Genomic DNA, 27,214 nt, shown 5'->3' with positions numbered 1-27,214 from the left:
ATATAACTAACGATCATCTCCATTTTGCCTGTGTCGCCAACCAAGTGCATGAGTTGTCATCATTGATGGTAATATTGGCAATGTATAGGAGACGTTTCACATCTGATTTGGGTTTTTCAGTCAACTTATGAGTTTGTTTATTTGATCAGTTTTCTTTAGTCGTTTGTTTGTTTATTTCTGTCTCACCCTCTCCCCCATGTCTTCCCCCTTTACCCCCACCCTTCCACCACCCAGTTCAAACTCCCCACCCCGGCTCCTCCCACAACCAAAGCCGTTACTATAACAACGACTTCCCCGTCCACAACAGTGTGCCCAACAACCGTACCCCCGACAACTACAACAACAACCCCAACCCCAACAACTACAATAACAGCACCCCCTACAACTACCACAACAACTATCGCCACGACTACATCAATCAAAGCCCTTACCACCATAGCTACCGCCCAGGAGCCTACGACAACAACCCTGTCTACAACCACCACACCGGAGCCGACTACACCGCCCAACCCTTCTATGCCGACCGAGGCCACCACTATTGCTATGCTGACCGAGGCCCCCACCATTCTTCCCCCTACAACGTTAGCCGAAGCTACAACGTCCATACCTGAGACCACCACTAGTGAGGAAGAGGAGCAAACAACCGCAGAAGAGCTCGTTGCAGAGGCTGAAAGTGAAACTGTAGGCCCCGTGGTTACCCCTGGCAACGTGGAGCTTGCCGCGAAAACTGATGTGGCGACGGTTGTGACCGAAGACGGGCAGTCATCCGATGATCTCGCCACTCTAATCCCCCTGGCGTTCCCGCCCGAGACATCCCCATTGGAAGTGGTTACTGCACCCCCCCCCCAGGAACTGGACAAGGCTCTGAGTCTGGCGGAGCCCCCCATGGAGGTCCAGCCCACACCCGTCAGCTACCCTCTCCCAGCCCCCTTCCCCCTGGGGGAACCGGTCGACTCAGATCTCACCTTCTACCTGGACCTGACAGAGGCCCCCTCCCCACTCCCGCTAGACCACCTCCACCCCATCGACGCCGAGGGCCAGGGTGCCGAGCCGGAAGTGCTTCTCTGGCCCAGGGAGGAAGTGGAGGAGGAAGTGGAGGACACGGCGGTAGAGAACGACACATCCACCACGTTTTCGGCCGCCAGCGTGCTGTCAGGGGACGGAGAGGCCGCTGACCACTTCCTTTCGGGCTCGGCCTACCCCCAGCTCCTGGACGCCGACTCAGAGCTGGACTACCAGTATGACTCATCCGACACCTTCCTGCCGGTGAGTTTGAAATTGATCCGGAGCTTCCACGGCCACCGTGCTTCCAGCTCTTAACTGGACACAGCTCTAGAATCCCACTTCTATCTACAGCTCTTCCCTTGTCCCATTGCTATTCCTCACCGTGTTTTACTTTCATTGTTGACATGGTTGATGTTGCTTTTGGGAATCGATACGAAAAAATGGCTGCGACAGCAAAAGCTGGAGCAGTTGTCTTTTCGTTAATGTTTTCATCCGTTTTATTATTTGATAGGCCATTTTAACAGTAGTATTACATGAAGACGCTTAGAACCTCATTAATATGTATAACAGTCAATAGTTTATGGGTTGATGAGATAAACAGAAAATTGTGATACCTTGTGTTAGTTGGAGTGTGTCCTTGTGAATGTGTATGTGTATTTATCTAACAGTGCTGTGTGTGTAGGGGGACGAGGGCTCCTATGTGAGTTGGGGCTCGTCTGCTTGCCCCTGTGTGGAGAAGGTCCAGGGTTCTCATCTGTTACCAGTCAGAGTGGCGAGGAAGATCACACTACTCGCCAGAAACCTCCACCTGTACCAGGTAACACATGCGCTCAGTCACACTCACACACACACCACCTGGGTGTCTACATTATGGTCGAGGACAACTGCAGGATTCAGGATCTATAAAGAAAAACAATGCATTTGATTCTGTTGTAACCTGGTCCAATACGTGTGCAGGACACAGACCTGGACTACGAGTGTGTGTTGGTGATCGAGGGGCAGACGGTGGTGGTAGACGCCTATGTGGAAATGGATGAGATTAACCCGTCTCTCTTTGACATCACCTGTCAGCTGCACCAGGTCAGACTGTCACATTCTACTCACTGACAGTTTCTGTGGACACTTTAGAACTCAATTCAAGTTTCAGGTAACATTTTAACAACTCTACTTCTCGCCCCAGTATTCCTACTCTGCTCCAGTGGATGAGTACAACGCCATGGTGTACGTAAAGAGGCGGGACACCTTCCACGTGGACAGCTCTCATGACCTGTACGGTGAGTCCCAGAACCATAGTGCTGGGGAACAGCTGCTGCCAGCCCAGACAGCTGTGTTGTTGCTCTCGGCCATGACAATGTTTTCCATGTTTTTCTTTTAGGCTTCTGTATCAGACATACGGCATATTGTCCCAAGAGACTGTTCTCACCTTTTCACTTTTCACTCCCTTCCCCAAGGACACGGATAGCACAAGTGTGATTTGTTTACACGCAGAGCATTCTGTTTTCTATGAGCTTCTCTATCTCTCTCTCTTAATGACTGTACTATCTCTCTCTCTCAATGACTGTATTATCTCTCTCTCTCAATGACTGTATTATCTCTCTCTCTCAATGACTGTATTATCTCTCTCTCTCAATGACTGTATTATCTCTCTCTCTCAATGACTGTATTATCTCTCTCTCTCAATGACTGTATTATCTCTCTCTCTTAATGACTGTACTATCTCTCTCTTAATGACTGTATTATCTCTCTCTCTCAATGACTGTATTATCTCTCTCCCTCAATGACTGTATTATCTCTCTCTATCAATGACTGTAGTATCTCTCTCTCTCTCAATGACTGTATTATCTCTCTCCCTCAATGACTGTATTATCTTTCTCTCTCTCAATGACTGTATTATCTCTCTCCCTCAATGACTGTATTATCTCTCTCCCTCAATGACTGTATTATCTCTCTCTCAATGGCTGTATTATCTTTCTCTCTCTCAATGACTGTATTATCTCTCTCCCTCAATGACTGTATTATCTTTCTCTCTCTCAATGACTGTATTATCTCTCTCCCTCAATGACTGTATTCTCTTTCTCTCCCTCAATGACTGTATTATCTTTCTCTCTCTCAATGACTGTATTATCTCTCTCCCTCAATGACTGTATTATCTTTCTCTCTCTCAATGACTGTATTATCTCTCTCCCTCAATGACTGTATTATCTCTCTCTCTCTCAATGACTGTATTATCTCTCTCCCTCAATGACTGTATTATCTCTCTCTCTCTCAATGACTGTATTATCTCTCTCTCTCAATGACTGTATTATCTCTCTCTCAATGACTGTATTATCTCTCTCTCAATGGCTGTATTATCTCTCTCTCAATGACTGTATTATCTCTCTCTCAATGACTGTATTATCTCTCTCCCTCAATGACTGTATTATCTCTCTCCCTCAATGACTGTATTATCTCTCTCCTCAATGACTGTATTATCTCTCTCTCAATGACTGTATTATCTCTCTCTCTCTCAATGACTGTATTATCTCTCTCTCTCAATGACTGTATTATCTCTCTCTCTCAATGACTGTATTATCTCTCTCTCTCTCAATGACTATTATCTCTCTCTCTCAATGACTGTATTATCTCTCTCTCTCTCAATGACTGTATTATCTTTCTCTCTCTCAATGACTGTTATCTTTCTCTCTCTCAATGACTGTATTATCTCTCTCTCTCTCAATGACTGTATTATCTCTCTCTCTCTCTCAATGACTGTATTATCTCTCTCTCTCTCATTGACTGTATTATCTCTCTCTCTCTCAATGACTGTATTATCTTTCTCTCTCTCAATGACTGTATTATCTTTCTCTCTCTCAATGACTGTATTATCTGTCTCTCTCTCAATGACTGTATTATCTGTCTCTCTCAATGACTGTATTATCTTTCTCTCTCAATGACTGTATTATCTTTCTCTCTCAATGACTGTATTATCTTTCTCTCTCAATGACTGTATTATCTTTCTCTCTCTCAATGACTGTATTATCTTTCTTTCTCAATGACTGTATTATCTTTCTCTCTCAATGACTGTATTATCTTTCTCTCTCTCAATGACTGTATTATCTTTCTCTCTCTCAATGACTGTATTATCTTTCTCTCTCTCAATGACTGTATTATCTTTCTCTCTCTCAATGACTGTATTATCTTTCTCTCTCTCAATGACTGTATTATCTTTCTCTCTCTCAATGACTGTATTATCTTTCTCTCTCAATGACTGTATTATCTTTCTCTCTCAATGACTGTATTATCTTTCTCTCTCAATGACTGTATTATCTTTCTCTCTCAATGACTGTATTATCTTTCTCTCTCAATGACTGTATTATCTCTCTCAATGACTGTATTATCTTTCTCAATGACTGTATTATCTTTCTCAATGACTGTATTATCTTTCTCTCTCTCGATGACTGTATTATCTTTCTCTCTCTCAATGACTGTATTATCTTTCTCTCTCTCAATGACTGTATTATCTTTCTCTCTCTCAATGACTGTATTATCTTTCTCTCTCTCAATGACTGTATTATCTTTCTCTCTCTCAATGACTGTATTATCTTTCTCTCTCTCAATGACTGTATTATCTTTCTCTCTCTCAATGACTGTATTATCTTTCTCTCTCTCAATGACTGTATTATCTTCCTCTCTCTCAATGACTGTATTATCTTTCTCTCTCTCAATGACTGTATTATCTTTCTCTCTCTCAATGACTGTATTATCTTTCTCTCTCTCAATGACTGTATTATCTCTCTCTCTCAATGACTGTATTATCTCTCTCTCTCAATGACTGTATTATCTCTCTCTCTCAATGACTGTATTATCTCTCTCTCTTAATGACTGTACTATCTCTCTCTTAATGACTGTATTATCTCTCTCTCTCAATGACTGTATTATCTCTCTCCCTCAATGACTGTATTATCTCTCTCTATCAATGACTGTAGTATCTCTCTCTCTCTCAATGACTGTATTATCTCTCTCCCTCAATGACTGTATTATCTTTCTCTCTCTCAATGACTGTATTATCTCTCTCCCTCAATGACTGTATTATCTCTCTCCCTCAATGACTGTATTATCTCTCTCTCAATGGCTGTATTATCTTTCTCTCTCTCAATGACTGTATTATCTCTCTCCCTCAATGACTGTATTATCTTTCTCTCTCTCAATGACTGTATTATCTCTCTCCCTCAATGACTGTATTCTCTTTCTCTCCCTCAATGACTGTATTATCTTTCTCTCTCTCAATGACTGTATTATCTCTCTCCCTCAATGACTGTATTATCTTTCTCTCTCTCAATGACTGTATTATCTCTCTCCCTCAATGACTGTATTATCTCTCTCTCTCTCAATGACTGTATTATCTCTCTCCCTCAATGACTGTATTATCTCTCTCTCTCTCAATGACTGTATTATCTCTCTCTCTCAATGACTGTATTATCTCTCTCTCAATGACTGTATTATCTCTCTCTCAATGGCTGTATTATCTCTCTCTCAATGACTGTATTATCTCTCTCTCAATGACTGTATTATCTCTCTCCCTCAATGACTGTATTATCTCTCTCCCTCAATGACTGTATTATCTCTCTCCCTCAATGACTGTATTATCTCTCTCTCAATGACTGTATTATCTCTCTCTCTCTCAATGACTGTATTATCTCTCTCTCTCAATGACTGTATTATCTCTCTCTCTCAATGACTGTATTATCTCTCTCTCTCTCAATGACTATTATCTCTCTCTCTCAATGACTGTATTATCTCTCTCTCTCTCAATGACTGTATTATCTTTCTCTCTCTCAATGACTGTATTATCTTTCTCTCTCTCAATGACTGTATTATCTCTCTCTCTCTCAATGACTGTATTATCTCTCTCTCTCTCTCAATGACTGTATTATCTCTCTCTCTCTCATTGACTGTATTATCTCTCTCTCTCTCAATGACTGTATTATCTTTCTCTCTCTCAATGACTGTATTATCTTTCTCTCTCTCAATGACTGTATTATCTGTCTCTCTCTCAATGACTGTATTATCTGTCTCTCTCAATGACTGTATTATCTTTCTCTCTCAATGACTGTATTATCTTTCTCTCTCAATGACTGTATTATCTTTCTCTCTCAATGACTGTATTATCTTTCTTTCTCAATGACTGTATTATCTTTCTCTCTCAATGACTGTATTATCTTTCTCTCTCAATGACTGTATTATCTTTCTCTCTCTCAATGACTGTATTATCTTTCTCTCTCTCAATGACTGTATTATCTTTCTCTCTCTCAATGACTGTATTATCTTTCTCTCTCTCAATGACTGTATTATCTTTCTCTCTCTCAATGACTGTATTATCTTTCTCTCTCTCAATGACTGTATCTTTCTCTCTCTCAATGACTGTATTATCTTTCTCTCTCAATGACTGTATTATCTTTCTCTCTCAATGACTGTATTATCTTTCTCTCTCAATGACTGTATTATCTTTCTCTCTCAATGACTGTATTATCTCTCTCAATGACTGTATTATCTTTCTCAATGACTGTATTATCTTTCTCAATGACTGTATTATCTTTCTCTCTCTCGATGACTGTATTATCTTTCTCTCTCTCGATGACTGTATTATCTTTCTCTCTCTCAATGACTGTATTATCTTTCTCTCTCTCAATGACTGTATTATCTTTCTCTCTCTCAATGACTGTATTATCTTTCTCTCTCTCAATGACTGTATTATCTTTCTCTCTCTCAATGACTGTATTATCTTTCTCTCTCTCAATGACTGTATTATCTTTCTCTCTCTCAATGACTGTATTATCTTTCTCTCTCTCAATGACTGTATTATCTTTCTCTCTCTCAATGACTGTATTATCTTTCTCTCTCTCAATGACTGTATTATCTTTCTCTCTCTCAATGACTGTATTATCTTTCTCTCTCTCAATGACTGTATTATCTTTCTCTCTCTCAATGACTGTATTATCTTTCTCTCTCTCAATGACTGTATTATCTTTCTCTCTCTCAATGACTGTATTATCTTTCTCTCTCTCAATGACTGTATTATCTTTCTCTCTCTCAATGACTGTATTATCTTTCTCTCTCTCAATGACTGTATTATCTTTCTCTCTCTCAATGACTGTATTATTGTTAAGAGAATTATGTTCTCAATGTTCATAAACCACTTCAATTAAACTACTCAGTCTGCAACCCAGAATTTGTAAGATACTGGTTGAATGAAACAGACAGAGGCCCAGCTATGATAGTCAAAATGTTTATTCACGAGAGCGCTGGTCCGTTGTACAAAACCATTCATTTTATACTGGCTCCTTACGCACTTACATTCACACACAAACAGTAGGTATCCTACGCACATACTGTATCACTACCCAGCCGACAAAGATTAGGGAGACCGTGGGAAGCACTCCCTGTCCTCCCTCAAGATTAGGGAGTACTCACTGCCCTCTCCCAAATCTCTGAGGCCCCTAGCAAGGTCGGCACCGCATTTTGCTCAGACAGTCTGTGTTTAAGATACTATAAAGATATATTGTACAGATGTATTGTTTTACCCTAATTCTGACTAAAACTACACACATCATTAATTATACTTTTACTGACTTAACCTAAACAAACCCATCAGATAATAAATGTATGATTCTAATCAATTTCATACAGTTATAAGGTTTCAGAGTGGGAATTATTTCATCATTATCTTTCAACATTTAAATTACTTTAACAATTCTCTCTCTCTCTCTCTCTCTCTCTCAATGACTGTATTATCTCTCTCTCTCTCAATGACTGTATTATCTCTCTCTCAATGACTGTATTATCTCTCTCTCTCTCAATGACTGTATTATCTCTCTCTCTCTCTCAATGACTGTATTATCTCTCTCTCTCAATGACTGTATTATCTCTCTCTCTCTCTCAATGACTGTATTATCTCTCTCTCTCTCAATGACTGTATTATCTCTCTCTCAATGACTGTATTATCTCTCTCTCGCTCAATGACTGTATTATCTATCTCTCTCTCAATGACTGTATTATCTCTCTCTCTCGCTCAATGACTGTATTATCTCTCTCTCTCTCAATGACTGTATTATCTCTCTCTCTCAATGACTGTATTATCTCTCTCTCTCTCAATGACTGTATTATCTCTCTCTCTCTCTCAATGACTGTATTATCTCTCTCTCTCTCAATGACTGTATTATCTCTCTCTCTCTCTCTCAATGACTGTATTATCTCTCTCTCTCTCTCTCTCAATGACTGTATTATCTCTCTCTCTCTCTCTCTCAATGACTGTATTATCTCTCTCTCTCTCTCAATGACTGTATTATCTCTCTCTCTCAATGACTGTATTATCTCTCTCTCTCTCTCTCTCTCAATGACTGTATTATCTCTCAATGACTGTATTATCTCTCTCTCTCTCTCTCTCTCTCTCTCTCAATGACTGTATTATCTCTCAATGACTGTATTATCTCTCTCTCTCTCTCTCTCTCTCTCTCTCTCTCTCTCTCTCTCAATGACTGTATTATCTCTCTCTCTCTCTCAATGACTGTATTATCTCTCTCTCTCTCAATGACTGTATTATCTCTCTCTCTCTCAATGACTGTATTATCTCTCTCTCTCTCAATGACTGTATTATCTCTCTCTCTCTCAATGACTGTATTATCTCTCTCTCAATGACTGTATTATCTCTCTCTCTCAATGACTGTATTATCTCTCTCCCTCAATGACTGTATTATCTCTCTCTCAATGACTGTATTATCTCTCTCTCTCTCAATGACTGTATTATCTCTCTCTCTCTCAATGACTGTATTATCTCTCTCTCTCTCAATGACTGTATTATCTCTCTCTCTCTCAATGACTGTATTATCTCTCTCTCTCTCAATGACTGTATTATCTCTCTCTCTCTCAATGACTGTATTATCTCTCTCTCTCAATGACTGTATTATCTCTCTCTCTCTCAATGACTGTATTATCTCTCTCTCTCTCTCAATGACTGTATTATCTCTCTCTCTCTCAATGACTGTATTATCTCTCTCTCTCTCTCTCAATGACTGTATTATCTCTCTCTCTCTCTCTCTCAATGACTGTATTATCTCTCTCTCTCTCTCAATGACTGTATTATCTCTCTCTCTCTCTCTCTCTCAATGACTGTATTATCTCTCTCTCTCTCTCTCTCTCTCTCTCTCTCTCTCTCTCTCTCTCAATGACTGTATTATCTCTCTCTCTCTCTCAATGACTGTATTATCTCTCAATGACTGTATTATCTCTCTCTCTCTCTCTCTCTCTCTCAATGACTGTATTATCTCTCTCTCTCTCTCTCTCTCAATGACTGTATTATCTCTCTCTCTCTCAATGACTGTATTATCTCTCTCTCTCTCAATGACTGTATTATCTCTCTCTCTCTCTCTCAATGACTATTATTGTTGCTTAATGTTTAACTCTACACTATTTCAACATACTGTAAACTCTAAGTCATGCTATCTCTCTCACAGTCTCTTTAACTCTCTCTTCCTTTTTCTTCTAGTGACTCTGTACAACTGTTCGGTGGGGCGTTCTGACTGTAGCCGGTGTCACACGGCGGACCAGAAGTATGGCTGTGTGTGGTGTGGAGGGGACCAGTCCACATGTCTGTACGGAGACTCCTGCAGCGAGCCCATCGAACAGACCTGCCCCGCCCCCGTCATCCATGCTGTGAGTACCGTCCATACGCCCCCCCGTCAAGAACTCTATCATTGTATTAACGCTCAACACTTTTTAACACTTGACATAGTGTCATAAGTGTGACAGATGCAATTCTCTTAGTTTATGGTCACTAGAATATTTCTGGCTTAACTTAATGGAATGAACCAGAGTCATTTATAGAGATATAACTCTGGATTTACTGTTGTAGTCTTATTGTTGAGGACGAGAAAGAATCAGTTCTAACGTGTTTTATACTTCTGTGTTAGATTGAGCCCCTGTCTGGACTGGTGGAGGGGGGAACTGTGCTGACCATCTCAGGGTCCAACCTGGGCCAGAAGGCTGAGGACATCCTGCACTCTGTCACTGTGGCCGGGGTTTCCTGCTCTGTCATCCCCCACCTCTACGAGGTCTCCTCCAGGTATGGACTGTGAAAGGGGGATACCTAGTCAGTTGTACAACTGAATGTGTTCAACTGAAATGTGTTTTCTGCATTTAACCCAACCCCTCTGAATCAGAGAGGTGCGGGGAGCTGCCTTAATCAACATCCACGTCTTCGCCGCCTGGGGAACAGTGGGTTAACTGGCTTGCTCAGGGGCAGAAAACAAACGTTTACCTTGTCAGCTCGGGGATTCGATCTAGCAACCTTTTGGTTACTAGTCCAACGCTCTAACCACTAGACTACCTGCCACCAGGGTGTGTGTCTCTGTGTTAGGTGGGGGAGGGGGGTCAATGTGTGTGTGATTACTATGATTCATAATTAACCTATATCTGTGTGTGTCCTCTGTAGGATTGTGTGTAAGACCAAAGCCAGCGGGGGAGAGAAGACGGGCCAAGTGTCAGTAGAAGTGAGCGGGGGAGAGTTTGGCCTCTCCAGCCAGAGGTTCAGCTACCAGGATCCGTTTGTGATGGAGGTGTCCCCCCAGAGGGGTCCCAAGGCGGGGGGCACGTCCCTGATCATCACTGGGAGGAACCTGCTCACGGGACGCCCCTCTGACATCACTGTCACCGTGGGAGGAGTGCAATGTGTCATGTGAGTGATTATGAAACTCATTCATGAACACACATAAAGAGAGAGACAGATACATGATCCTGTTCACTGTGCTGTACTGTTCTCTACTACTCTCACTCTTCTCTCCTCCTCCCTTCTATTCTCTCCTCCTCCCTTCTATTCTCTCCTCCTCCCATCTCTTCTCTCCTCCTCCCTTCTCTGCTCTCCTCCTCCCTTCTATTCTCTCCTCCTCTCTTCTCTTCTCTCCTCCTCTCTTCTCTTCTCTCCTCCTCCCTTCTCTGCTCTCCTCCTCCCTTCTATTCTCTCCTCCTCTCTTCTCTTCTCTCCTCCTCTCTTCTCTTCTCTCCTCCTCCCTTCTCTTCTCTCCTCCCTTCTCTTCTCTCCTCCTCCATTCTATCCTCCTCTCTTCTCTTCTCTCCTCCTCTCTTCTCTCCTCCTCTCTTCTCTTCTCTCCTCCTCTCTTCTCTTCTCTTCTCTCCTCCTCTCTTCTCTCCTCCTCTCTTCTCTCCTCTCCTCCTCTCTTCTCTCCTCTCCTCTTCTCTTCTCTCCTCCTCTCTTCTCTCCTCCTCTCTTCTCTCCTCTCCTCCTCTCTTCTCTCCTCTCCTCCTCTCTTCTCTCCTCCTCCCTTCTCTTCTCTCCTCCTCTCTTCTCTCCTCTCCTCTCCTCCTCTCTTCTCTCCTCTTCTCTCCTCCTCCCTTCTCTTCTCTCTTCCCCCCCTCCTCCTCTCCCCCCTCTTCTCTCCTCCCTCCTCCTCTTCTCTCCTCCCCCTCAGTTTATCAGAGGCCCAGGATGACAGTGTGGTGTGTGTGACGGGCAGCAGCAACAGGACGGGCGATCACCGCGTGACGCTTCACTATGGCAACAGCCAGCGCCACCTTCACGAGTCGGCCTACCGCTTCACCCCCAACCCCAACATCACCCAGGCCGCGCCCGCCAAGAGCTTCCTCAGGTGTGTGTGTGACCTCTTACAGATCTATAGATGTGTTACTTGAAGTGAACTGAAGTTGGTTTACGTGAACTTCGCTTAAGGGAACTTCTTGATAAAAATTATCTAAAGTTGAATGGACTTGACCCCACTGGACTGAAACACTCGAGTGGACACTCAATATGGCCGCAAGTCTGACCATCACAGAACATTAACTTGAATGGGAATTACCATTCTAGTAGTTATATTTCTACGTTCATGACAAAACATTGTCCTCCTTATCTCTGTGTGTAGCAGTGTCTGTCGGGTCCATCTAAAGTTCAGAGTCCCTGGCCCCACTCATACATACAAAACATTATGAACACCTGCTCTTTCCTTGACATAGACAGACCAGGTGAACCCAGGTGAAAGCTATGATCCCTTATTGATGTCACTTGTTAAATCCACTTCAATCAGTGTAGATGAAGGGAGGACGGACACAGGTTAAAGAAGGATTTCTAAGCCTAAATTCAGTGTCCCTGGCCCCACTCATACAGGTGTTGTGACACATCTCCTCCCTCTCTGTTTGTGTAGAGGTGGGTGTCTGCTCTTTGTGTTGGGCCACAACCTTTTCGTTCTAGTAATTGTATTTCTATGGGTTTGTGACATTTCCTCCCCTCTCTGTGTATAGCGGTGGCCGTCTGATCTTCGTGTCGGGTCACAACCTGGATGTGGTACAGCAACCTAACATGTTGGTCACTGTGTTCCCCTGGGAGTCCATCCCCCAGAGGAGAAGGAGGAGGAGGAGTGGAGGAGAAAGGGAGCATGAGACGGAGGACAAGGTGCTGTGGAGGCATCGCAGGATCGTACCGGAGCCCAACTGCCCTGGGGACCCAGTCTGCTCAATCATACAGGTGTGTGGTGAGGGAAGGAGAGTGGGTGGTGAGGGAAGGAGAGTGGGTGGTGAGGGAAGGAGAGTGGGTGGTGAGTGTGTTTCAGGACTGTATAGATGAAATGTATCTTTCTCCTGTATTTTGTAGAATCTATTCTAAGGAGTAATATTGTAACTTTTTAAAATTATTTTTTATTATTTCACCTTTATTTAACCAGGTAGGCCAGTTGAGAACAAGTTCTCATTTACAACTGCGACATGGCCAAGATAAAGCAAAGCAGTGCGACATAAAACAACAACACAGAGTTACATAGGATAAACAAAAGTACAGTCAATAACAGAAAAATCTATATACAGTGTGTGCAAATGGAGTAAGGAGGTAAGGCAATAAATAGGCCATAGTAGCGAAGTAATTACAATTTAGCAAATTAACACTGGAGTGATAGATGTGCAGATGATGATGTGCAAGTAGAAATACTTGTGTGCAAAAGAGCAAAAAAAGTAAATAAAAACCATAATGGGGATGAGGTAGGTAGTTGGATGGGCCATTTACAGATGGGCTATGTACAGTTGCAGCGATCGGTAAGCTGCTAAAGTTAGTGAGGGAAATATAAGTCTCCAACTTCAGCAATTTATGCAATTCGTTCCAGTAATTGGCAGCAGAGAACTGGAAAGAAAGGCGGCCAAAGAGGTGTTGGCTTTGGGGATGACCAGTGAAATATACCTGCTGGAGTGTGTGCTACGGGTGGGTGTTGTTATGGTGACCAGTGAGCTGAGAAGGCGGAGCTTTACATAGCAAAGTCTTATAGATGACCTGGAGCCAGTGGGTCTGGTGACGAATATGTAGCGAGGGCCAGCTGACGAGAGCATACAGGTCGCAGTAATGGGTGGTATATGGGGCTTTGGCGACAATACGGATGGCACTGTGATAGACTGAATACAGTTTGCTGAGTAGAGAGTTGGAGGCTATTTTGTAAATGACATCGCCGAAGTCGAGGATCGGTAGGATAGTCAGTTTTACGAGGGTAAGTTTGGCAGCGTCAGTGAAGGAGGCTTTTTTGCGAAATAGGAAGCTGATTCTAGATTTGACTTTGGATTGGAGATGCTTAATATGAGTCTGGAAGGAGAGTTTACAGTCTAATCAGACACCTAGGTATTTGTAGTTGTCCACATATTCTAAGTCAGAGCCGTCCAGAGTAGTGAAGCTAGTCGGGTGGGCAGGCAGGTGCGGGCAGCGATCGGTTGAAGAGCATGCATTTAGTTTTACTTGCATTTAAGAGCAGTTGGAGGCCACGGAAGGAGTGTTGTATGGCATTGAAGCTTGTTTGGAGGTTTGTTAACACAGTGTCCAAAGAAGGGCCAGATGTATACAGAATGGTGTCGTCTGCGTTGAGGTGGATCAAAGAATCACCAGCAGCAAGAGCAACATCATTGATGTATACAGAGAAAAGAGTCGGCCCGAGAATTTAACCCTGTGGTACCCCCATAGAGATTGCCAGAGGTCTGGACAACAGGCCCTCCGATTTGACAAACTGAACTCTATCAGAGAAGTAGTTCGTGAACCAGGCGAGGCAGTCATTAGAGAAATCAAGGCTTTTGAGTCTGCTGATAAGAATACGGTGATTGACAGAGTCGAAAGCCTTGGCCAGGTCGATGAAGACGGCTGCACAGTACTGTGTTTTATCAATGGCGGTTATGATATTGTTTAGTACCTTGAGAGTGGCTGAGGTGCACCCGTGACCAGCTCGGAAACCGTATTGCACAGTGGAGAAGGTACGGTGGGATTCGAAATGGTCAGTGATCTGTTTGTTAACTTGGCTTTCGAAGACTTTGGAAAGGCAGGGAAGGATATAGGTCTGTAACAGTTTGGGTCTAGAGTGTCACCCCCTTTGAAGAGGGGGATGACCGCGGCAGCTTTCCAATCTTTAGGAATCTCGGAAGATACTGCCCTGCTGCCCTCCATCTTGGGTTATTTAAAAGTGCTTTGTGACAACTGCTGATGTAAAAAGTGCTTTATAAATGCATTTGATTGATGGATTGATTTACTCCTCCCCCTCTTCTCTATCTCCCTCCACCAGTACATGGAGCGTTGCGAGGTCAACTCGTCCAGTCTGATCCTGTGCCGGAGCCCGGCAGTGGAGCCCTCTGTGTGGGGCTCGCAGGTGGACGTGGCCTTCCTACTGGACAACCTGCGCTTCCCGTTTGGTACCGTCAGCCCCCAGGGGGCCTTCAGCTACGAGCCTAACCCCGTGCTGCACCCGCTCAACCAGCAGGAGCCCCTCAAGCCCTACCGCTACAACCCAGGAAGCTTTATTCAGCTGGAGGTTAGCGTTAGCCGCTAGCTGCTACTCTCTCAACTTGTTAAATAAGCTGCTGGAGGTTAGCATTATGCGCTAGCTGCTACTCTCTCAACATGTTAAATAAGCTGCTGGAGGTTAGCATTGTCCGCTAGCTGTTACTCTCTCAACTTGGTAAATAAGCTGCTGGAGGCTAGCCACCTTCAGGCTAACAGCATGTACAGTTGACAGCTGGAGGTTAGCATTACCAGCTAGGTACTACTATAAAGCCAAGGCAAGGGGATAGACTCCCATGAAAGATAGACCTGCACGTTGGGGAAATAGAGGAATGTTCCAAAGAAAAGGAATACAGAGGTTTTGATTCCAGCATGATGCTCAATGTGGTAATATCTTCTCTCTCTTTCGTCCTCTCTTCATCTCATACTCCCCGTCTTTCTATGTCTCTCTCCCCCCTCCCTAGGGTGAGAACTTGGACCTGGCCATCTCTAAAGAGGAGGTGGTGGTGTTGGTGGGGGAGGGGGTGTGTGCTGTGAAGACCCTGACCAGGAACCACCTGTACTGCGAGCCCCCACCCCAGCAGCCCTTCCCGGGACCCCCCAACAGCGGAAGGAAACGCGAGGGTGCCGACACGCTTCCCGAGTTCACCGTGAGTCCACCTCTGCAGTTCTGTTCCTTTACGCACTGTCCTGAGGACAAACATACACATTACAGTACACAAGATAGATAAGAGCATTCATTCCAACACAATAGGGCTGTGTCTAAAAACATTATTAGTTGTCAAATCCTTGCTTCCTCTGTCCTTGTTTCCTCCGTTTGTCACTTCTCTCTCAAGGCGCATTGGAGGAGAGGATCCAAGGTCCCTCCCTCGGACCTTGTCCTCCAATGCGCTTTGAGAGAGAGAGAGACATTGAGGAAAGAAAAATGGGAGGACTGAGTCGACAGTAAGGTTTTCTGATAAAAACACGGTTGACACATCTCAGTAGTCTCATTTGGCTCCCTCACCCCATTTGAGGCTAATTAACCCTAACCCCAGCTTGTACAGTCTAGCGCCATAGCAGATTTGTCTGTGTGTGTTCCAGGTCCACATGGGCAACCTGAACTTCTCCCTGGGTACGGTGCAGTACGACATCCTCAGCCTGTCCACCTTCCCCCTGGAGGCCCAGGTAGGTGTGGGCATGGGGGCCTCCATCCTAGCCCTCATCGTCCTCATCATAGTGCTCATCTACAGGTATGTGTGTGTGCACAGGTATTTGTTTACGTGAACCTTCTGTATCTTGGGATGTGAGTACAGTTCTAGTGTGTGTGTGTGTGTGTGTGTGTGTGTGTGTGTGCGTGTTAACAGGAGGAAGAGTAAACAGGCTCTGAGGGACTACAAGAAGGTTCAGATCCAACTGGAGAACCTGGAGACCAGTGTGAGAGACCGCTGCAAGAAGGAGTTCACAGGTCAGACCCCAACACTAACTAATCCATAAAAATAGAATTAATAGAACCTACATCCCCTTTCAAGTCAATGGCCATATTGAGGGTTCCAATAACTAGGAGGTACAAGCAGATGCATTATATTTCAATGCACCAACCTTCTCCCCCACAGGCAGAGTTAGAGGGATATAGAGAGAGACCGTGGTATATTGTGAGAGAAGTGACAAGAAAGAGTTGGGGATACTGCTGCGAGAAAGAGTTCCCAGTTCAGTCACACACCACAGCAGACAGTCTAAATAGAACAGTGGTTGGGCACTTCTGGTCCTGGAGGGTGGCAGTGTACAGGATTTTGTTCCAGTCCAGCACTAACACACCTGAATCGCTCCGAAAGAGACAGAGAAATGTGATATGAGGGAGGAAGAGACATGGGAAGAGAGACATTTCAATATATTACTAACCCCCCAATAGGAGAGACATGGGAAGAGAGACATTTCAATATATTACTAACCCCCCAATAGGAGAGACATGGGAAGAGAGACATTTCAATATATTACTAACCCCCCAATAGGAGAGACATGGGAAGAGAGACATTTCAATATATTACTAACCCCCCAATAGGAGAGACATGGGAAGAGAGACATTTCAATATATTACTAACCCCCCAATAGGAGAGACATGGGAAGAGAGACATTTCAATATATTACGAACCCCCCAATAGGAGAGACATGGGAAGAGAGACATTTCAATATATTACTAACCCCCCAATAGGAGAGACATGGGAAGAGAGACATTTCAATATATTACGAACCCCCCAATAGGAGAGACATGGGAAGAGAGACATTTCAATATATTACGAACCCCCCAATAGGAGAGACATGGGAAGAGAGACATTTCAATATATTACGAACCCCCCAATAGGAGAGACATGGGAAGAGAGACATTTCAATATATTACTAACCCCCCAATAGGAGAGACATGGGAAGAGAGACATTTCAATATATTACTAACCCCCCAATAGGAGAGACATGGGAAGAGAGACATTTCAATATATTACTAACCCCCCAATAGGAGAGACATGGGAAGAGAGACATTTCAATATATTACTAACCCCCCAATAGGAGAGACATGGGAAGAGAGACATTTCAATATATTACTAACCCCCCAATAGGAGAGACATGGGAAGAGAGACATTTCAATATATTACTAACCCCCCAATAGGAGAGACATGGGAAGAGAGACATTTCAATATATTACTAACCCCCCAATAGGAGAGACATGGGAAGAGAGACATTTCAATATATTACTAACCCCCCAATAGGAGAGACATGGGAAGAGAGACATTTCAATATATTACTAACCCCCCAATAGGAGAGACATGGGAAGAGAGACATTTCAATATATTACTAACCCCCCAATAGGAGAGACATGGGAAGAGAGACATTTCAATATATTACTAACCCCCCAATAGGAGAGACATGGGAAGAGAGACATTTCAATATATTACGAACCCCCCAATAGGAGAGACATGGGAAGAGAGACATTTCAATATATTACGAACCCCCCAATAGGAGAGACATGGGAAGAGAGACATTTCAATATATTACGAACCCCCCAATAGGAGAGACATGGGAAGAGAGACATTTCAATATATTACGAACCCCCCAATAGGAGAGACATGGGAAGAGAGACATTTCAATATATTACTAACCCCCCAATAGGAGAGACATGGGAAGAGAGACATTTCAATATATTACTAACCCCCCAATAGGAGAGACATGGGAAGAGAGACATTTCAATATATTACTAACCCCCCAATAGGAGAGACATGGGAAGAGAGACATTTCAATATATTACTAACCCCCCAATAGGAGAGACATGGGAAGAGAGACATTTCAATATATTACTAACCCCCCAATAGGAGAGACATGGGAAGAGAGACATTTCAATATATTACTAACCCCCCAATAGGAGAGACATGGGAAGAGAGACATTTCAATATATTACTAACCCCCCAATAGGAGAGACATGGGAAGAGAGACATTTCAATATATTACTAACCCCCGAATAGGAGAGACATGGGAAGAGAGACATTTCAATATATTACTAACCCCCCAATAGGAGAGACATGGGAAGAGAGACATTTCAATATATTACTAACCCCCCAATAGGAGAGACATGGGAAGAGAGACATTTCAATATATTACTAACCCCCCAATAGGGGAGACATGGGAAGAGAGACATTTCAATATATTACTAACCCCCCAATAGGGAAGTAGCAGGCTCTTTCTATATTTCTCACCTATCCAATCCTTTCAGTTTGTGAACCCTGATAGAACTCTGATAGAATATCCAATCCTTTCAGTTTATGAACCCTGATAGAACTCTGATAGAGAAACGAGAACCCCCTGTGTGTTTATTTATCCTTGACGCGGATGGATCCATTTTGTTTTTGAACTTTTTTTATATAATGATCTGATCATATAATCCCTGTGCGTATGAAATGTCTTCGAATTCCACTCAGTGGGCTTCTGACAATAACAAGTTTAATTTTGGCCCCACTCCTCGCCCAATGTCAACATTCATTGCTTTTGAAGCAATAACACAATTCTCAGCATCTAGTTTCAACGTCAGCATTCCATCGTTCAGTCGGACTAAAATAAACTTTATTGTCCAGACCAAAGTGTGGAAACTTGGCTCTGCAATAATATTGACAACATTAAAAACCATGAGTCGAGCTCCCTGAGGGATGTTTCTCATGGTTCTGGGGGGTGTACCCCTTTTTGTCCAATGAGGTAACTTCTGGACAATATATCTGTTCATTTAGCTGACCCTTTTAGCTTAAAATCCCAAAGTTCTGTATAGCCTTTTTAAGGGGCCTCTTTTCTCCACTGACTTTCACTGGAGTGGCAGGACTGTGAGTGGACACACACAGACACTCTCTAACACACAAAAAAAGAAAAGAAATACAGGAAGAGTCCACTGCTAGTTGAAATCTGTGGACAATGCTTACATACAGGTCTTCAATGAGCTTCGATACGGCTGCACAAGGCCAACTACGGCTGTTGCACAGAAAGCACATCGATTGGCTGATTCATTGTAAGCTTTGCATCGTGTTGGAGACTGGTGTATTGGAGATTTTAACGTAACATTGAAGTTACATATCTGTAATGCTTAATGAGAAGTTTTTTGGCTATTGGACCAGGTCTCTCTTGGAAAATAGATATTATCTCAATGAGAAAAAACCTGTATAAATAAAGGAAAAATAAAACCCCAACATTTTTTGTTTTATTGTTTTTAGTTGTGTTTGTATATCGTTGTATTTAAAATGTGTGTGACTGTCCTCGTGTATCAGTGATTTGTTACTTGTCATGTTTAGTTTATTGTGGACCACAATGCTCTTGTAACTATTCCTGTTTATTTATTCTTCCTCTTATTATCTTTCTATTTTTCTCTGCATTGTTGGGAACACCTGTTGTTTACTACGCATGCGACAAATACATTTTTATTTGATTTGCTGCTTCTGCAAAAGCTAACCGGGATCCAAATAAACAAAACAAATAAAAGTCAGCCCTTTTTTGATTGGCACATGTTCCGAGCAAGGTCACACCCCCTTGTATGGGACACTTTTAAATGTACTTTTAGAGGCCATACAATACTCATCATTAAAACAAAAGCGGTTTAGGTTAAAAGAGATCAGACTAATAAAGGAAATAGAGGAAGTAACAGCGCAGGTAGATGGTAAGGAAACTACTATAGAGGCACAAAATAGGTTAGAGGAAAAACAAAAAGAATTGGAGATACTTTTTCAAGAACCATTAAGTATAATGCATTACAAAAATAAAGCGAATTGGATGGAAAATGGTGAATCTTCAACATAGAAATGCTACCAAAAGTTATTTACAGAAACTCGTTACAAATGATGGAGTCATCCATGATTCACCAAATTATATTTTGAGAGAGGAAGCAAAATATTTTAAGCTCCTCCATTTACACTGAATGATGTTAACTGGAGGATTTCTTTCCTAATAATAATAATAATAATGTCAAATGTAACATTTACAGAAAGACCTGTGTGAAGGCCAACTTACAGAAGAGGAACTTTTTTTGGCAATTAAATATTTTCAGTCTGGAACAACACCAGGGCTTGATGGTATACCAGTAGAGAGATTTCAGACCTTTTTTTGATGTAGTCAGTCTTATGACAATGGTAGACTTTCAGGTACTCAACAAGAAGGTCTGATTTCATTATTACTAAAACAGGATCCAGGTGGTAAGTTTAAAGATCCAGTCCATTTAATAAAAAAACTGGAGGCCTTTCACACTTCAATGTTGTGATGTGAAAATCCTGGCGAAATGCATAGCACATAGAATAAACAAGGTTTTACCAGATATTGTTCATCCTGATCAGACAGGTTTTTTACATGGACGATATATTGGCGATAATATACGAGAATTACTTGAAACAATTGAAATCTATGAAACATCAAAGATACCAGGCCTGGTCTTCATATCAGATTTTGAAAAGGCGTTTGATAAAGTACGACTAGAATTTATATATAAATGCCTGGATTACTTTAGTTTCGGTAAATCTCTTATACAATGGTTTAAGTTATGTACAGCAACCCCAGATGTAAAATAGTAAATAATTGTTACTTCTCAAAGTATTGAGCTTTTAAGTGGAGTAAAACGAGGCTGTCCGTTGTCTCCATATTTATTTATTATGGCCATTGAAATGCTAGCTATTAAAATTAGATCAAAAAATAACATCAAGGGGTTAGAAATCCAGGGGATAAAAACAAAAGTATCAATGTATGCCGATGACTCAAGTTTTTTATTAAGTCCGCAATCTGGATCCCTGCACAGTCTCATTGAAGATCTTGATAACTTTTCTAGCCTCTCTGGACTAAAACCTAATTATGACAAGTGTGCCATATTACGTATTGGATTGTTAAAAAAATAGTGTTAACACTACCTTGTAGTTTACCAATTAAAATAGGCGGATGGTGAAGTTAGACAAACTTGGTATTCACATCTCAAAAAATATAAATGAACTTATCACAATCAATTTCAATAGAATGTTTGCAAAAATAGATAAGATTCTATTCTAAATAGATAAATACTTGTCTATTTATGGAAAAATCACATTGATTAACTCTTTGGTCCTATCACAGTTTACTTACTAATGGCACTGCCTACTCCAGACAACTTGTTTTTTAAAATCATATGAGCAAAAAAATATTTCATTTTATTTGGAATGCTAAGCCAGACAAAATGAAAAGTGCCTATTTATATAATGATTATGAGTTTGGGGGACTAAAATGATTAAATATTAAAGCTTTAAACCTCTCACTAAACGCTTCACTCATACATAAGTTATACTTAAACCCCAGATAGTTCTCCGGTAGATTATTAAGAAAGGCTCATCCTTTGTTTAAAAATTGCCTTTTTGCTTTTATACAGATTACACCTTCTCATTTCGGACTAATTGAAAATTACATTTAGTTTAAAGTATTGCCCTTTCTTAAACAAGCCATACAACGCTGGTTACAATTTCAGTTTTATCCTCCAGAAAAGATAGAACAAATATTACAACAAATGTTATGGTTAAACTCAAATATACTGATTGATAAAAATACATTCTTTATAGAAAGAAATCTTCAATTAGACTATATGTATTAATTATATTATGAATATAAAGGGAGGAGTTATGTCACAAATGCAGCTATGGAAAATATGAGAATGTCTGCTCAATCCAAACTTACAACCAACTGATTTGCAGCATTACCACAAAAATGGAGGAGGCAAGTGGAAAAGGAAGAAGGTAGGGAACTTGTTTGCCTGCCATATATTAAATATATAAATTGGCTGAAAGGAACTGGCATAAATAGAAAAATATACCAGTTTCATTTGAGGACAAAATGTTGACAGCTGCGGCATACAGGTTGCAAAATAAATGGGAAGAGATTTTCGATGTATCGATTCCATGGCACATGGTTTATGAACTGGTACAAAAAACAACACTTGATTCAACACTTAGTGCTTCAATTTAAATTATTATACACAATTCTTGCCACCAACAGAATATTTATATATATATATATATATATATAGGAATGGTTAAAAAATCACAACATTCACTTAAAATTAACCAGTTTTGGTCGATTTGGAAAGCCATAGTCAGTCAATAAATAATATAATAATAGTCGTAGGAAAGTTTTTCATCTTCAGCTCTCAATCTGTGGATTCTATACTATTAGAAAGGTTCAACATATATGTAAAACATCACAGCACAATTGAAAAATACATGGCACATGGAAACCAAATGAGGGTGGTCTATGGTGATAGGTGGGATGGGCTGAGAGTGGCTGAGGGTTTGGATCTTATTTATTATTAATTTATTTAACCTTTATTTAACTAGGCAAGTCAGTTAAGAACAATGTTATTTTCAATGACGGCCTAGGAACAGTGGGTTAACTGCCTTGTTCAGGGGCAGAACGACAGCATTAATGAGCTTATGTTTGGTAATGTATTATTATGTGATTATATATAAAAGTACCATAAATGTAAAATGTATATGTAAAATGTAGCACAAAAGCTGTAAAAAACCAACAAGATATGTGTCCTCCGAATGGGGTTAATTTTTTTTTTTTAAAGTTACCTTTGAACCTTTGAACTCCTGACCCTGCTCCTCTAGACCTGATGACGGAGATGATGGACATGTCCAGTGACCTGGTGGGCTCGGGCATCCCCTTCCTGGACTACCGGCGCTATGCCGAGCGGATCTTCTTCCCGGGCCACCGCGAGTCGCCCCTGCGGAGGGATCTGGACGTGCAGGAGAGTCGGCGGGCCACAGTGGAGCAGGGCCTGGTGCAGCTTTCTAACCTGCTCAACAGCAAACTCTTCCTCACCAAGGTAGGGGGACAGTGATGATGATTGGTGAAAGAACTGGACCGATTCTTACTATGTTATTGGACTCTTGATAGTCTAAAACAAGTTTGTTTTAGACAAGTGTTTTTGAAGGAAAGCAGGCAAGGTATGAATGCATTGAAGAATATTGGTAGCTGACCTCACCTGGCAATACTAAACGTGTATGTTTTATTTATTTAACCATTATTTAACTAGGCAAGTCAGTTAAGAACAAGTCAGTTAAGAACAAAAGAACAAAACTAGGCAAGTCAGTTAAGAACAAACAGCCTACCCCAAACACGGACGACGCTGGGCCAATTGTGTGCCGCCCTATGGGACTCCCAATCACGGCCGGATGTGATCCAGCCTGGAATTGAACCAGGGACTGTAGTGACGCCTCTTGCACTGAGATGCAGGCCTTAGACCGCTGCGCCGCTCAGGAGGGTTTGAATCATAGAAATAGAATCCATAGAAAAGGCCTCCCAAGTCAATGATGGCAAAATGGGTGGACTGGTGTACCCATAGGAGCAAAGCAGGAAGTAAAGCAGGAAACGTACCCATCAATCTGTGCTGTGATTTGTTGAGTCAACTCAACTGACATTACAAAAAATACATTGCATTGCATGAGCCACATTAGTTAGCATCATAATGTACCATGGCAATCCAGCATCAGATCTCATCACTATACCAGTCAGCCATTGCGAATGCACCCATGAGTTTACCAGTCAAATTACCAGGATTAGAGGTTCCAAGCCCATTCTATGGATTATATTTCTATGGTTTTGAAACTGTGTAGCGGTAGCCTATAACAGACATAGGTATCATTTTATAAGGGGGATTCCTAAATACGGTTTTTGTTTGTTACTGAAATTACATCCTCTTCACTACACCAGCCTCCCCTGGTTGAAATATAATGGGAGAGATATTTAGCTGTTACATTTTTTTTCTCTCACGCTGTCGTTCCTCTTACACCTCGCTACCAGTTCATCCATACCCTAGAGAGCCAGCGGACGTTCTCGCCAAGGGACCGGGCCTACGTGGCCTCTCTCCTGACTGTGGCGCTGCATGGTAAACTGGAGTACTTCACAGACATCCTCAAGACCCTGCTCAATGACCTGGTGGAGCAGTACGTGGTCAAGAACCCTAAACTCATGCTGCGGAGGTAAGATAGGAAGAGATTGTGGGGGGCGGGGGGTGTAGGTCAGGGTGTGTGTGTGGGGGGGTGTAGGTCAGGGTGTGTGGGGGTGTAGGTCAGGGTGTGTGTGGGGGGGGGTGTAGGTCAGGGTGTGTATGAGAGAGAATATGTGTAAGTGATTTTTTGCTTTACAGAACGGAGACAGTGTGGGGGGTGGGGGTGTAGGTCAGGGTGTGTAGGAGAGAGAATATGTGTAAGTGATTTTTTGCTTTACAGAACGGAGACAGTGGTGGAGAAGCTGCTGACCAACTGGATGTCCATCAGCCTCTATGCTTTCCTCAGGGTGAGTCGGTCCACAGGAATTACTTCCACACAGAGGAGGAAATGATTTGTCTGGCTGACACCAAACTCAGTCTTCCTGACTTCAGAGTCTGGAAAGGTTCCTTGATGTTGATGGCACGAAGTGTCGGTTAATGAAAAGGGCTGTTCTTTTTTTTTTTTTTACTGATTTTTACTGTGTATTTCTCACTCCAACACCCACATGTACAACCACAAACAGATCCTGAGGGTACCGCACCCCTTCTAATACAACTGTTGGATTCTCACATCCAAACAAAGTGAGGTCCAAAACTCTAAGGAAAGAGAACCAATCAAAGCTCAAACCCTTTCTGCGCGAATATTGCATTTACAGTATTCTTATCCAGAGCAGTATGTCACAGCTCTCCCTCGTTGTGTTCCACATGAGTCGTGTCAGGACTGAGTACATCCTTGAAGTAATCACTGTTTAGCCACAATTGGACAGAAATGAAAGGATGCCACCACAGGGCTTTCACCTGTTCAGTCATTTCTAATCAGTAATGACTTCAAGGAAGGAAGGATGCACTTTCAAAGAATTCCGACTAGCCCAAGGCTTTATTCCAGGGTTGTGAATCTTGGCTATGTTATCCATGCCAGTTTTAAGCAGAGTGGGTCAAATTGGCTACTAGCATTAGCATTCATTAGCAGGCGAAATGGAGGAATACATTTTTAGCATGTTGGTAAATGTTGTGTCTCCTCGTCTTTCCCAGGACAATGATTGTTAACATGATGCTAATTGTTTACCGGATTGGTTATCATGATGTTAACTGTTTACATACATTTGTTAATATTATGCTGACTGTTTATCTGATTTGTTAGCATTATGCTGACTGTTTACCTGATTTGTTAGCATTATGCTGACTGTTTACCTGATTTGTTAGCATTATGCTGACTGTTTACCTGATTTGTTAGCATTATGCTGACTGTTTACCTGATTTGTTAGCATTATGCTGACTGTTTACCTGATTTGTTAGCATTATGCTGACTGTTTACCTGATTTGTTAGCATTATGCTGACTGTTTACCTGATTTGTTAGCATTATGCTGACTGTTTACCTGATTTGTTAGCATTATGCTGACTGTTTACCTGATTTGTTAGCATTATGCTGACTGTTTACCTGATTTGTTAGCATTATGCTGACTGTTACCTGATTTGTTAGCATTATGCTGACTGTTACCTGATTTGTTAGCAGGATTCTAATTGTTAATCTGATATGTTAGCGCAATGCTAATTGTTTACCTGTTTCGCTAGCATGATGCTTACTGTTGTTGTCTCCCCCTCTCTCCAGGACTCTGCAGGCGAGTCTCTCTACATGTTGTTCAGGGCTATCAAGCACCAGGTGGACAAGGGGCCGGTGGACGCGGTGACTGGCAAGGCCAAATACACGCTCAACGACAACCGTCTCCTCCGAGAGGATGTTGAGTACAAGACCCTGGTGAGAATACACACACTCATACGGCCACACAAAGACAAACACACACACATTCAGACGTGTACCCACACACACATTCAAGCGTTCAGACACAACACTCATACACATTTCTTTTTACATTTTAGTCGTTTAGCGGACGCTCTTATCCAGAGCGACTTACAGTTAGTGCATTCATCTTAACATAGCTAGGTGAGACAACCACATATCTCAGTCATAGTAAGTACATTTTTCCTCAATTCCTAAAGTAGTTATCAGCGGAGTCAGAGCTAGTAAGGGGGAAAGTCCAGTGTTGGTTCACAAGAGGGACTCAGTTTAACCACACACACACACTCCCTTTTTTTTCTTCAGTGAAAAACCAGAGATAAATAGATCTAACGACCATCCAGGAAAGTGTGTTTTGTGAGTGATTGAAAGCTCCCCCTCCCCAGACCCTGAACGTGTTGATGCAGGGCGAGGGGGTGAATGAGACGCAGCCGCTTCCCTCCAAGGTGCTGGATATAGACACCATCACCCAGGTGAAGGAGAAACTCCTGGACCAGGTCTACAAGGGCACCTCCTTCTCCCACCGGCCACACACAGACTCTCTGGACCTGGGTGAGGAACACACACACAGACTCTCTGGTCCTGGGTGAGGAACACACACACAGACTCTCTGGTCCTGGGTGAGGAACACACACACAGAATTCTCTGGTCCTGGGTGAGGAACACACACACAGAATTCTCTGGTCCTGGGTGAGGAACACACACACAGACTCTCTGGACCTGGGTGAGGAACACACACACACAGGAAGATGCAGAGTTGTGGACTCGAGTCTGACTCTAGTCACAAATTTGATGACTCGACTTGATAGAAAATAAAATGACTTGACTTGGACTTGAAGCCTCAAGACCCGGTACTCGACTTTGACTTGAGACTGATGACTTGAAATTATCTGACCAGGTTTTGTAATGTTTTGTCACTCATTGTGTGGCACAGAGTCTACGTGGATTACTCTACACACAGCCAGAGACAGGAGCCACAGCATCGCCCTTGTAAAAAAAACACAAAAACATGCAAGTTGCAACAGATAGGTTAGTGAAACGCACACTCGGTACTCTGATTGGACCAGCAAACTGTCACTCCACACAGGTCGGGTGAGCTAGCAAACAGATGACTGATTTGCTGTACAGCTATTGGAT

At 42.4% G+C, this 27,214-nt stretch overlaps 1 protein-coding gene across 1 annotated transcript in view; it reads left to right on the top strand.

The window, feature by feature from the left end:
• The window catches only part of LOC120065424 (plexin-B1-like), a 166,299-nt gene that overhangs the window by 128,274 nt on the left and 10,811 nt on the right, over positions 1–27,214 (top strand). The window contains exons 12-29 of the mRNA XM_039016429.1: positions 235–1,266; positions 1,688–1,822; positions 1,963–2,085; positions 2,186–2,279; positions 9,527–9,693; positions 9,951–10,102; positions 10,472–10,714; positions 11,466–11,642; positions 12,289–12,511; positions 14,568–14,813; positions 15,247–15,432; positions 15,866–16,014; positions 16,129–16,229; positions 22,900–23,117; positions 24,095–24,273; positions 24,523–24,589; positions 25,892–26,038; positions 26,464–26,629. Of these exons, the coding sequence (XP_038872357.1) occupies positions 235–1,266; positions 1,688–1,822; positions 1,963–2,085; positions 2,186–2,279; positions 9,527–9,693; positions 9,951–10,102; positions 10,472–10,714; positions 11,466–11,642; positions 12,289–12,511; positions 14,568–14,813; positions 15,247–15,432; positions 15,866–16,014; positions 16,129–16,229; positions 22,900–23,117; positions 24,095–24,273; positions 24,523–24,589; positions 25,892–26,038; positions 26,464–26,629 (3,805 nt within the window). The remainder of the gene's footprint in view (positions 1–234; positions 1,267–1,687; positions 1,823–1,962; positions 2,086–2,185; positions 2,280–9,526; positions 9,694–9,950; positions 10,103–10,471; positions 10,715–11,465; positions 11,643–12,288; positions 12,512–14,567; positions 14,814–15,246; positions 15,433–15,865; positions 16,015–16,128; positions 16,230–22,899; positions 23,118–24,094; positions 24,274–24,522; positions 24,590–25,891; positions 26,039–26,463; positions 26,630–27,214) is intronic.

Source organism: Salvelinus namaycush, chromosome 20 (assembly GCF_016432855.1).
Source record: "Salvelinus namaycush isolate Seneca chromosome 20, SaNama_1.0, whole genome shotgun sequence".
Lineage (NCBI taxonomy): Eukaryota > Metazoa > Chordata > Actinopteri > Salmoniformes > Salmonidae > Salvelinus > Salvelinus namaycush.
Note: the sequence above shows the minus strand (reverse complement) of the source record. Positions and strands in the feature narration are given on the sequence as shown.